Source organism: Heteronotia binoei, chromosome 5 (assembly GCF_032191835.1).
Source record: "Heteronotia binoei isolate CCM8104 ecotype False Entrance Well chromosome 5, APGP_CSIRO_Hbin_v1, whole genome shotgun sequence".
Lineage (NCBI taxonomy): Eukaryota > Metazoa > Chordata > Lepidosauria > Squamata > Gekkonidae > Heteronotia > Heteronotia binoei.
This window is the reverse complement of record NC_083227.1, coordinates 144,870,071-144,882,304: the sequence shown is the minus strand read 5'-3', so window position 1 is coordinate 144,882,304 and position 12,234 is coordinate 144,870,071. Positions and strand designations below refer to the sequence as shown.

The 12,234-nt window shown below is 44.1% G+C and overlaps 1 protein-coding gene across 1 annotated transcript in view; it reads left to right on the top strand.

Annotated features, from left to right (window-relative positions):
• LARS1 (leucyl-tRNA synthetase 1) overlaps positions 1-12,234 on the top strand; it is an 89,857-nt gene that overhangs the window by 16,406 nt on the left and 61,217 nt on the right. The window contains 5 exon segments of the mRNA XM_060240546.1: positions 677-902; positions 2,374-2,461; positions 3,838-3,914; positions 4,824-4,877; positions 11,209-11,349. Coding sequence (XP_060096529.1) covers positions 677-902; positions 2,374-2,461; positions 3,838-3,914; positions 4,824-4,877; positions 11,209-11,349 — 586 coding nt within the window.

Sequence of the window (12,234 nt, the reverse complement as noted above, 5' to 3'; positions counted from 1 at the left end):
GGCTGCCAATAACATTCCGAGTCCGGTACAAGGTGTTGGTCATTACCTTTAAAGCCCTATATGGCCTAGGACCTGCCTACCTTAGGGACCGTCTCTCCCCACACGTTCCCCAGAGAGTACTACGATCGGGCTCACAAAATCTGTTAGTAATCCCCGGGCCAAAGGAGGCCCGTCTGAAATCCACCAGGGATCGGGCCTTCTCGGTAACGGCGCCTTACTGGTGGAACCAGCTGCCGGAAGAGGTGAGGGCCCTGCGGGACCTAGGGCAGTTCCGCAGGGCCTGTAAAACAGTCCTCTTCCGGCTGGCCTACAACAATTAACTGACACTGAGAATTTCTGGATGGAATTAGAATGCATTTAACAGACCGCTGGTTTTTGTGTCTTATGTTTTATTAATTTATTGTTTTAATCCTTATTATGTAAATGTTTTTAAGATAAACTTATGTAAGTTTATGTATTGTGAGCCGCCCTGAGCCACTTCTGTGGGAAGGGCGGGATATAAGTCAAAATATAAATAAAAATAATAAATAAATAAGATGGGCATGTATAAAGTAATATCATGGGTATAGTGGATATTGTCAGTAGGCTATAAAGTTTCAAATATCTAATCTGAACTCCTCAGATTGTTCTTTGGGGGCTTGTTATATACTTAGGTTACTTTTCCTTTCCCTTACAGTGGCCTTAAGGGAAAAAATATCTTCTTGGTTGCTGCTACTCTCAGACCAGAGACTGTGTTTGGGCAGACTAATTGTTGGGTTCGCCCTGATATGAAGTACATTGGATTTGAGGTTGTGAATGGGGATATTTTTATTTGTACACAACGAGCTGCCAGGAACATGTCTTACCAAGGTTTCACAAAAACCAATGGAGTAGTACCTGTTGTGAAGGAGCTTATGGGGGAGGTAAGCCTGTTGCAGCCTGTGACTGAAATGATTAGTGTGGCCTTCTTTGCCTGTCAGTCTGGGAGACTATCTATGCTATTAGCATACTATGTCAGTGGTGAACTAAAATTTGGGAGGGACGGTGGCTCAGTGGTAGAGCATCTGCTTGGGAAGCAGAAGGTCCCAGGTTCAATCCCCGGCATCTCCAAAAAAGGGTCCAGGCAAATAGGTGTGAAAAGCCTCAGCTTGAGACCCTGGAGAGCCGCTGCCAGTCTGAGAAGACAATACTGACTTTGATGGACCAAAGGTCTGATTCAGTATAAGGCAGCTTCAGAAATAGGGGAGGGACGGTGGCTCAGTGGTAGAGCATCTGCTTGGGAAGCAGAAGGTTCCAGGTTCAATCCCTGGCATCTCCAAAAAAGGGTCCGGGCAAATAGGTGTGAAAAGCCTCATCTTGAGACCCTGGAGAGCCGCTGCCAGTCTGAGAAGACAATACTGACTTTGATGGACCAAGGGTCTGATTCAGTATAAGGCAGCTTCATATGTTCATATGTTCCCTTCTCATGCACTCTGTACGTAATAATTTCAAGTGAATGCACTTGCTTTCACAATCTGTGGAGGGGATAATTTCCATTGAAACCTTTTACATAGATATAAAGGAATGAAAATGTTTTGTGGGCAGACTTCATCGAGCAGGTTGTTACACCAGATGAGAGGTACCATAAAGAACTTTTAGGTTATGGGTGGCTGTTGAGCTTACCCATTCCCTGGAGGGCACCTTCAAAAGGCTTTGCTCATCTGCCTCAGGGAAACAAATGGAGGGAGGCACTTCCACAGATATGTGGGTCATAGGCCATGAAAGATTTCAAAAATAACTCCTGCCTTAAATTCAACCCAGAAACTAATTGGTAACTATTGGGGTACAGCCATACTTTAAGTAATTTATACCCTGCCTTTCTTCCCAGTGGAAACTCAAATCAGCTTGTTCTCCATTTTATCCCCAGAATCTGAGTGGTGGGCTAGGCTGAGAGTTTGTGACTGGCCCAACCAAGTTGACCCAGCAAGCTTCTATGGCAGAGTGGGGATTCAAACCTGGGTCTCCCAGGCTCTAGTCTGAAACGTGAACCACCACTCAGCACTTTTATTAGTCAGTGGGCTGCAGCATTCTGTAATGAAATACTTTCGTATACTTTTGTTAGAATCTGGTCCAAAAGACTGTGGTTTAGTTCCAAAGATCCTGAAGTGAGCTGAAAGGACTTCTACAAGTTTGCTGTATTGTTTTTTCTGCTATCCCTTCTTAATGTAGCCCAGACTGCTTCTTAGGGTTGAGGGTATGGCATTCCCACTTTCAGGTAGGTAGAAGTGCCTTCTGCTTGCATTTAGGGGATCTTTGGATCCAAGCCCTTTATGTCTATCCTATAGCAAAATCTCATTTATTGTAACTGTGACTTAGGGGTTGATTTCTCAGTTTTAACAATTCTGCTCTGTTTAGGAGATCCTTGGGGCTGCGCTGTTGTCTCCTCTAACGTGCTATAAAGTTATCTACGCTCTTCCAATGCTGACTATTAAGGAAGATAAAGGTAAATCTGTTGCATCTTCCTCTGCATCAGTTATAACTCATGCTGTGAGCTAATACCTTTCTTTGCCTAGATTGTTAGATTTTTCTCATGAGAGCAGGGCTTTTTTTGTAGAAAAAGCCCAGCAGGAACTCATTAGTATGTAAAACAGAGACTTACTTTCTCATCCCACTATCTATTTTCTGTGCAAAGGACTTTCAAAACTGAAGGCAAAACAACCAGAAACTTAGTTTCTCATCACTATCTATTTTGCATTCTAACAAGGAGGCTCTCTTACTTTTCCAAAGTGTCAGAGACAGACTTGCAGAAATTTGCAGAAATTTGAAGGCACACGCCTTCTAAAAAGCAAGCTTCTTCTAGCCTTCCCAAGTAGAAAGGCACATGGTTCCTGCTGGGACTGGTGCTTCCCTGCCGGCCAGCTGGCTGGGGGAAGAAAGGAGGCTGCAAAACTAGGACCTGGGGACCTGGCAAGCATAGGAGACAGGCAGTTAGCCATCTTAGAAAGTGCCTGTTATCTCCAAGCCCCTTGATTGGAGAAGCAGGCTTGGAGGGGCAGGCACCTAGACAGTCTCTCAAATGCCTGCCTACTCTCCAAGTCAGCCGGAATGCTCTGCAAACTAGCAAGAACGCCTCCATAGCCAGCAGGAATTACATTCCTGTGCTCTCCTGCTCAAAAAAAGCCCTGCATGAGAGTATCTTTAAACTTTCGGTAGTCTAGATTCTGGAGACTGCCTTGCAAAGGGCTGATGACTGGATTATTTTGCTTTTTTGCCAGGAGGTTGTCCTTGATAATGGCCTTTTAACTTGAAGGGTGCATTATGCAAATATGCTAATCAATATAATTGCAATTGTGATCCCATTCCAAATCTGATGTTTTTTTCCCAGACATATTTTAGAAGATTTAACGTCACAGTATCATTGTAGCCCATTTTACTTTTTGTACTCCAAGCTTATGTATTTCCTTCCTTTCTTCCTCTGTGCAAATTGACCATTTGAATCTTCTAAGATCCCCTCCGCCCTCTATCCAGTTCCCATCAGGGTTTCTTCAGTGGTCCTCCAGTTCCAACTTTGGAAACTCAGGAGGGAGCCGTCAAAATATTTTGCCAGGAAACAATGTTAAAAGAAATATGAAGGTGTGTTCTGGTTTCAATAGAATTTTGTGGTGCCTCAGTGTGGGAAAGTACAAGAGTTGCAATGTCCCCAGCATAAACTAAGGAATAAAAGACGAAGCTGCTTTGTTTGACCGTGTATGCTTTTTGACTTGAAATACCTGAGCACAGAAACTTTTTTGGAAGTTTGCCATTTTGGTGTTTTTAATTTAAACATTTCTAATATAAAAATAAATAGGCTAAACTGTGCTTTTTCAACATGGTTTTAAGGCACTGGAATAGTTATGAGTGTCCCATCTGATGCCCCAGATGACACTGCGGCCTTCAGAGACTTAAAGAAGAAACAGGTAAACTTCTTAAACCTTCATCTTCAATACTGTTTGTTCTTTTGCACTGAAAGGCAAGCAGGCTGATTTGTTTGTCCTGGAGATTTCCATGAAGAACTTTAGTGGATAAAGTCAGACAGCTTTTACACATGCTAGCACCACCCATATATTATAGACATTTTTGAGTTTGGACAATGGCGCTTAAGAACATAAGAGAAGCCATGTTGAATCAGGCCAATGGTCCATCCAGTCCAATACTCTGTATCACACATCGGACAAAATCCAGGTGCTATGAGGAGGTCCACCAGTGGGGCCAGAACGTAAAGCCTTCTCATTGTTGCTTCCCAAGCACCAAGAATACAGAGCATCACTGCTCCAGATATAGTGCTCCATCTATGCATCTATACATTAGCCATCTATACATTGTGGCTCCAAATGTTTATCCAGTCCCGTCTTGAAGTTGTGTATTCTTATAAGAAAATAACTTTAGTTATTTAATATGTCCACTGGATCTCACCTCTTGAGAAGTTAAGCAATGAGGCTAGTGTAGGGTTAGACTTCTGAACAAGATCCATCCAGACAGGTATGTTTTAGGCATTACAGCAATGATATGGGAGTTCTGTTTCTGACCTACTTCACAGGGTTGTTGGGATAAAATGGAGGAAGGGAGTACTCTGTACCTTGAGTGAAGGATGGGATAAAAAGATAGCAGGCAGGTAACACAGAAAACTAATCTAGTTCGTCCATGTATAACAGTCTGGACTGCTAGCATCTTATATCTTGTCTGATTTGCTCATGTCAAATGCTGACATAGTGGATTTATTGGGTGCAATATGTTAAAAGGGAATGATAATGGGTCAAACTCTTTTCAGTTTAGGCGATAAAGGATTTTTTTTAAATTTTCACATTGCATTTCTAATTTCTCCACAGGCACTCCGAGCCAAGTATGGCATCAAAGATGAAATGGTCCTGCCGTTTGAACCAGTGAGTGCAGCAAAGAATGATTGTGCTTGATGTCTTAAATACCTTCGAATTTTGTTACAACCCTCCTCTTTGCCTCCAGGGCATGCCTCTACAGTTTCCCAAATGTTCATTGGCAACGGTTGTTTTTGTTTTGAGAGGGTTGGGCAGGGGTAAGCAAGAGTCTTGTTTATGAGACAGTCAGTGCATGTTGGTTGATAGGACTCTAAGAAGAGGAAATTGTGTTCCCTGACTGCTGAAAGATATACCCAGACATTCCTGAAGAGAAGAGCTATCTGAGCTCATGGTGACTTGGAAGACTATCCCTTTCTTAGTTTCTGATGTTAGGAGTTGGCTGTGGGTCGGGGGTGATGATGTAAGGGCACTGCCAGCTTTATTCTTTGTCCCATTACAAAGTATTTGCATTCAAAACAGGCTCCAAAACAGGAAAAGTGTTGAACACACCTGAATCTGCCTTATACTCTTATACCGAATCAGACTCTTGGTCCCTCAAGGTCAGGATTGACTTCTCAGACTGTCAGTGGCTCTCCAGGGTCTCAGGCAGAGATCTCTCACTTGATCTGTTGCCTGGTTCTTTTAGCTGGGGATTGAACCTGGGACCGTCTGCGTGCAAAGCAGAAGGCTCTTCCCTGTGAGCCACAGCTCCTCCCCACAACGCTGCTGGTTTCTGAGACTGGAGCATGTGTGTTCATTTTCTCTATGTTAGCCATGAGGATCAGACACTTCTTAAAAATAGTGAGAGGAAAGCTGAGATTATAGCATCGTATGAAAATAATTAGCAGGGTCTGCCCTAAAGTGTAGGTGTAGCCAAAACTTTATGGTTAGTAGCCGTGCCCTGGTCTCGATCAAATGGGTTCCAGTTTCTAGGGACATTGTAGCATAGCTAACACAGTTGGGGATCCCCAAAATACGGCGTAGGAACGCTGCCTGAATTTGCTCAAGTTGGAAATTGAAGGCGCAAATCCAATTGGGGATCCCATATAATAACTGAGATACTGTTTTGGCATTAAAAACATGAATGGCAGCTGGGACAAATTGGTTACCCTTCTTGGGGAGGGACGGTGGCTCAGTGGTAGAGCATCTGCTTGGGAAGCAGAAGGTCCTGGGTTCAATCCCCGGCATCTCCACTAAAAAAAGGGTCCAGGCAAATAGGTGTGGAAAAACCTCAGCTTGAGACCCTGGAGAGCCGCTGCCAGTCTGAGTAGACAATACTGACTTTGATGGGCCAAGGGTCTGATTCAGTAGAAGGCAGCTTCATATGTTCTTCCAAACAACGTTATTCTTTTATGCTGTTCAGACTCATGCAGCGAGCAGGGTTTTTTTTGTTTCTCCTTGTATCACAAAATATACCTGTTGTTTTTCTTAATTACTTCCAGGGCAAAGCTTACACTTTAAGCCCCAATCCCATGTTTGCTTAATGAAGTTTTGTGTTAGTGGTAAAGTGTGTGTGTATGTAGGGGAGGGGACATTTTTAGGGAAGACAGTGCCACTTGACTGCCAGCTTTGCATGTGCCGTCCTCCAAGACTGAAAATGAGCCTGGTTGGAAGAAAAATTACCTTTAGGGAGGGACGGTGGCTCAGTGGTAGAGCATCTGTTTGGAAAGCAGAAGGTCCCAGGTTCAATCCCCGGCATCTCCAAAAAAGGGTCCAGGCAAAGAGGTGTGAAAAACCTCCGCTTGAGACCCTGGAGAGCCGCTGCCAGTCTGAGTAGACAATACTGACTTTGATGGACCAAGGCTCTGATTCAGTATAAGGCAGCTTCATATGTTCATATGACCTGAGAAAAAGGGGGAGCACCTTGCCTGTGAAAAACAGCTTTCTCTCTTGTTGTTCAGCATGCAGGGGACTGCAAGTAGTTCCTGAGAAAATGGGCACCCCTTCCCTGCTCCCAAACAAACTTAGTATTTGGCTCTGACAGTTTATCATGGAGGACGGCATATCCCATCAACTTGGTGTTGTGTGCTGTGTCATCTGATTATCGGATTGCCTTGTATCCTTCAGGCAGTTTTGTGGAAGTCATGGTTCTTTAGCAGAGCTCCTTTGTCTCAGAAGTGCAGCAACAAAAATAATTTTTGTTATTAATAATAATAATTTTAATTTATATCCCGCCCTCCCCGCCGAAGCAGGCTCAGGGCGGCTTACATGACAGAAATACATCATTGCAGTAATACAACAATAAAATTCATAGCATTTAAAAGTACAATTACATTTAAAGCAGCATTTAAACTAATGATTTAAAACCACAGTATGATATGGTGCTAGTCTTGGTACATGCATATAAACATAAGTTTTCATGGCGATGATACAGTGGTTCCACCTTAAAAGGCCAGCTGGAAGAGGATGGTTTTGCAGGCCCGACGGAACTGATTAAGGCTCAGTAGAATAATTTTCCATTTCATAAATGTGGTTTTTTTTTTAAAAAAAAAAGGTTTGCACAAAAGTATTATAGAAGCTTGCTTACTTACTAAAAATACATGTGACAGATATGAAGTAGACTGTCAGAATAATAAAGAATTACAGCCTAATTAAAGTCATGACATAGATGTAACCCTCTCTGTATGTAAACTTGAAGGGCTGGCCCATGTGTGGATGGTAAAATCCACGTGACAGGACTTTGGCAACCCAGCTGTAGCTCTCAGCTGCAGGGCCACGCTATACAGGATTGAGCCTTCATCCAGGGATTGGGGATTCGGGTGATTCGGCCAAGGGCCCCGCAGTTCATGTCGGCATCTGTCAGTTTACAGCAGCAACCCGAAATGGCATTTATAATTTTGCAAGATCATCTTTGGAGTCTCCAGGTGGCGGTTTGGTTTGCTGTTGCAACTGTGACCTCTTTTAAGGGTGAGGATTGCAAGCGTGGAGTAGGGGAGGGGTGATGGAAAGGAGAGGGGGACAAAACTGTGATTATACCCGAGTCATCTATGCATAGACGCACCAACTGTTAAATACATGAACGCTGTAAATACGTGAGAATAGCTGTCGCGTGTTGGGGGTTTTTTTGCTTTCGAGTCACTGCTGACTTACGGTGACCTCGTAGGGTTTTCAAGGCAAGAGGCATTTTTATTTATTTATTTATTTGGTGGATTTCTATTCCGCCCTTTCCCATATGGGCTCGGGGTGGATTACAGTTATAACAAAACAGTGAAAATAAAACAATAAATGAATAATATACAATGAAAAGAACATGTCATTGCCTGCCTCTGTATCACGCCCTTGGTCTTCCTAAGAGGTCTCCCATTCAAATACTAGCCAGGACCCAACCCTGCTTAGCTTCTGAGATTTGATGACATCAGGCTAGCTTTTGTAGAGCCCTTTGCCCGCTGGAATGCTGGTCAGTTTTCCTGTGTGTGAAGCAGGTGGCAGCTCTACCTCCATACATCCCTAGTAGGGATGTGCAAAAAAAAAAAATTCGGAATTACACGGATTCGGAAGTGCACAGGGAAAAAAATTTCGGATTCCCCATGCACTACTGAATACCGTATTCGGAATAGCCGCATATACGGTAGATGCACGGCTATTACCGAATATACGGCCCTATTATACCCTATGGGCCATTGAAATCAATGGCAAATAGGGTATATTTGAAGCCGCCTGGAGGGGGGGGGTTGAGGGAGAGCCCCCAAATTTGCAGGGGACCTGAAGGGGACTCTCCCCTCCAACCCCCCCAAGTCCCAAAAAGATTGGGCCAGGGGATCCCATTCCAGGGGCACCCAAAGAGGGTGCCCCTATTCCATCATTATACCCTATGGGCCATTAAAATCAATGGCAAATAGGATATAATTGAAGCCGCCTGGAGGGGAGGGGGTTTGAGGGAGAGCCCCCAAATTTGCAGGAGACCTGAAGGGGACTCTCCCCTCCAACCCCCCCAAGTCCCAAAAAGATTGGGCCAGGGGATCCCATTCCAGGGGCACCCAAAGAGGGTGCCCCTATTCCATCATTATACCCTATGGGCCATTAAAATCAATGGCAAATAGGATATAATTGAAGCCGCCTGGAGGGGAGGGGGTTTGAGGGAGAGCCCCCAAATTTGCAGGAGACCTGAAGGGGACTCTCCCCTCCAACCCCCCCAAGTCCCAAAAAAATTGGACCATGGGGTCCAATTCCTGGGGCACCCAAAGCCAAACCTAACTTCACACCAGAGAATCTCTATAGGCCCCAAATGCACTACATCCCTCTATCTAATCTATGAACCCTGGGCCTGCAGGCCTGGCACCAACATAAACCCAGTTGCCAACCTCACTGCCACACAAAACACAATCTGCTCAAGGTCTGCTCTGCAGACCTGCTTGCAGCAAACCCAGATGCCAGCTCTCCAGCCCTGCCCCAAACAACACGGGGAGAGCTTGTCAACCACAAAAAGCCTGCTGGTTCTGGGTCTCTCACCCAGGTGCCAGCTTCCCTGCCACAGAACACACAATCTACAGATGCCAGCTCTCCAGCCCTGCCCCAAATAACACGGGGAGAGCTTGTCAACCACAAAAAGCCTGCTGGTTCTGGGTCTCTCACCCAGGTGCCAGCTTCCCTGCCACAGAACACACAATCTACAGATGCCAGCTCTCCAGCCCTGCCCCAAATAACAAGGGGAGAGCTGGCAAACCACAAAAAGCCCGCTGGTTCTGGGTCTCTCACCCAGGTGCCAGCTTCCCTGCCACAGAACACACAACCTACTCTATAAAAACAAGAAAGTGACCCAGCCCACACACACCCTCACCAACCCCCACACCAACCAGAGGCAATTTAAAAAACCAAAACAAAACCAGCAGAATCACAAAAGGCCAAGTGTTAAAAAAAAGTGGCCTTTTCACCAACAAGAAAAGGGGGACAAAAGTGGCCTTTTAAACAATGGAAATTAGGCCAAACAGCACCCGCCCCAAGAACCCAAAGAAAAGAGTAACAGCAGCAGCACAACACAGCACAGCAGCAACAAATCAAACACTGAATACTTTTAAAACAGTAAAAAATTAACTTTTAACAATACAGGAACTTTGCCACCCCCTCCCCCCCAAAAAACCCTTCACCCTAACCCCAAGAAATTAAAGCCACCCAAATCAGGAGAAGTAAAAGGACACTGCACTTTTAAAAGTCCTCTCACTAAATTAAGATATGGGCAGATTGGCAAACCTCCCCACCCCAGGCCCCCTCCCCAAGCAGAAACCCCAAATAAGCTACCCCACCACCACCCAAATCTGGATAAGTAAAGGGACTCTTAAGTCTTTAAAAAAAGTCCTTTTACCAACAATAAATAAAAACAAGAACCCAAAGAGTGTTTTACCTTGTCTTCCAGGGAAGTCTGAGTGAGAGAGCTGCAGCAGCTTAAGCAATCTCTTACACACAGCATGGAGGAGTCAGCCAGGAAGTGAAGACTCCTTAGAAAGCCCTTCAAAGCATGCATTTCCAATGTATTTTACAAATGCATGCTTTGGATTGGCTGTTGGGGCTCCTCTTCCCCCTCCCCCCTCCCTGATCCCAGGGATGTTAAGGCAGAGGCGGGAAGGTGCCAAAGGAGCTCCTTTGAAGCTCCAGAAGCTAATTGCCGCCTTTTGTTTTGAATTGACAGCTGTTTGCTTATGAATAGCTATTCGTAACTACACAACGAGCCTATTCGGCTGCCGTGTAATGGGCGCTTATGGAAGTCGGCTGCAGGCTATTCCGTATGCGGCCGAATCAACACTGGTTCGGCTGTAAATATGGCTCGGCCGAGCCGAATGCACATCCCTAATCCCTAGCATAGCCGAGTGAGATCTAAAGGTTGCTGTTGCTCCTGACAGGTATTGGTCTGTCAAGAGGACCATGAAACTAGTCAGGGCTGTGAATTCTTTAATGAAAAATGTATGCTTGTGGGACTCCCGTTTGTAACTCAGATCTGCCTGCCTCATTTGGAGCTTTGCTTTCATGTAGTCTGTTGGTCTTCACATGTTGCGCCAGACAGCGGTGCTTGCGATGAAGGATTTAAAACTAGGTTTCCACTGGGTGACTTTTGGCGCGTGTTTTAGGACTCCTTCAGAACACGGAGAGCCCCAATAATTTCAGGCAAGGAATATTGAAGAAATACATTTTTAAGAAGTAGCCAAAGCGAATTCTTGAGACTTTTAATACTTGTGTTCTACCGATGTGATGTGCGTGTCTAAGACTGTTCTGTTTGGTTGAACGTGGCTGTTTTTGGTTTACCTGTTCCCCTCTTGTGATTCACATTCCAACGCATTAGACTGTGCGTAGCAAGAAAAATACTGTTGATACACTTGGAAACCTGTAGAGATTGAATTCCCCATAGGACACTTTATTTGCTTGCACAATTGATAACAAAGTGCTTTATTGTGCTATTTTATATTCTCAGGTGCCCATCATTGAGATCCCTGGCTACAGCAGCCTTTCTGCTCCACTGGTCTGTGATGAGCTAAAAATCCAGAGTCAAAATGACAGAGAAAAGCTGGCAGAAGCAAAGGAGAGACTATACCTGAAAGGATTTTATGAAGGAGTAAGGGGGAAAAGTTAAGGTTTTCTAAAGGGTCTTAAAAGGGAGAAGTGAACCTGATTGGTTTTGTTTTTAACACAAGTAAACAACAAACGTAGGTCTTAATTTATTTATTATTTATTTTATTTATTTATTACATTAAGCTGATATCCCGCCCTCTCCGCAAGCGGACTCAGATGCATGTGGTCAGTGTTGCTTCTCTGTCAAGGGGTTGCAAAAGAACTGCTCTGTAATTGGGCTGCTTGTGACTTGCCTGCTTCCTTTCGTTTAGCGCATGGGCTGATACACTGTCTCATATATGGGATTGTTCTGCTACATATGTGCTTTTTTGATAAGCAGCTCTGGCATAGTACACCTTGTTTCTCTTTCTTTTTTTCTTCTCTCCGTTTCAGAATTTAGTATGCACAGGTTTATGTTTATTTCATGTAAGGTGTTTCCTTTGGTTACATCTACTGATGCTTATACTGGATTGAGCTCAAAGAATTCATGTGGCTATAATTTATTTAAAACAGCAATAATGACTGTCATTTATTTATTTAAAATATTTACATCCTGCACTTGTTATTTTAAAGGATCTTCTGCAGTGCTATAAGTGAGAAGCTTTGTAACTATTCTCAGGCTCACAACATGGAAGAACATTTTTTAAAATTTAGTTTTACTTTATGCTTGCCATGCTGGAGTATAAGGTGTAAAATGCTCCTTTTGTGAATGGAAGATATCTTCTTCATGCAGACAAGCAGCTTTTAGATCAAACTCAGTGCCTGTCTTTACTAGCTCCTGACAGATGTGTCTTCTAAAGAATAAGAGCTTATTTTATTTTCATCAGGCATTTAATTTAGAAATTCCTTGAAGCCCTCCAGGAGACTACCTTGGGATAGGTTTTGTCCC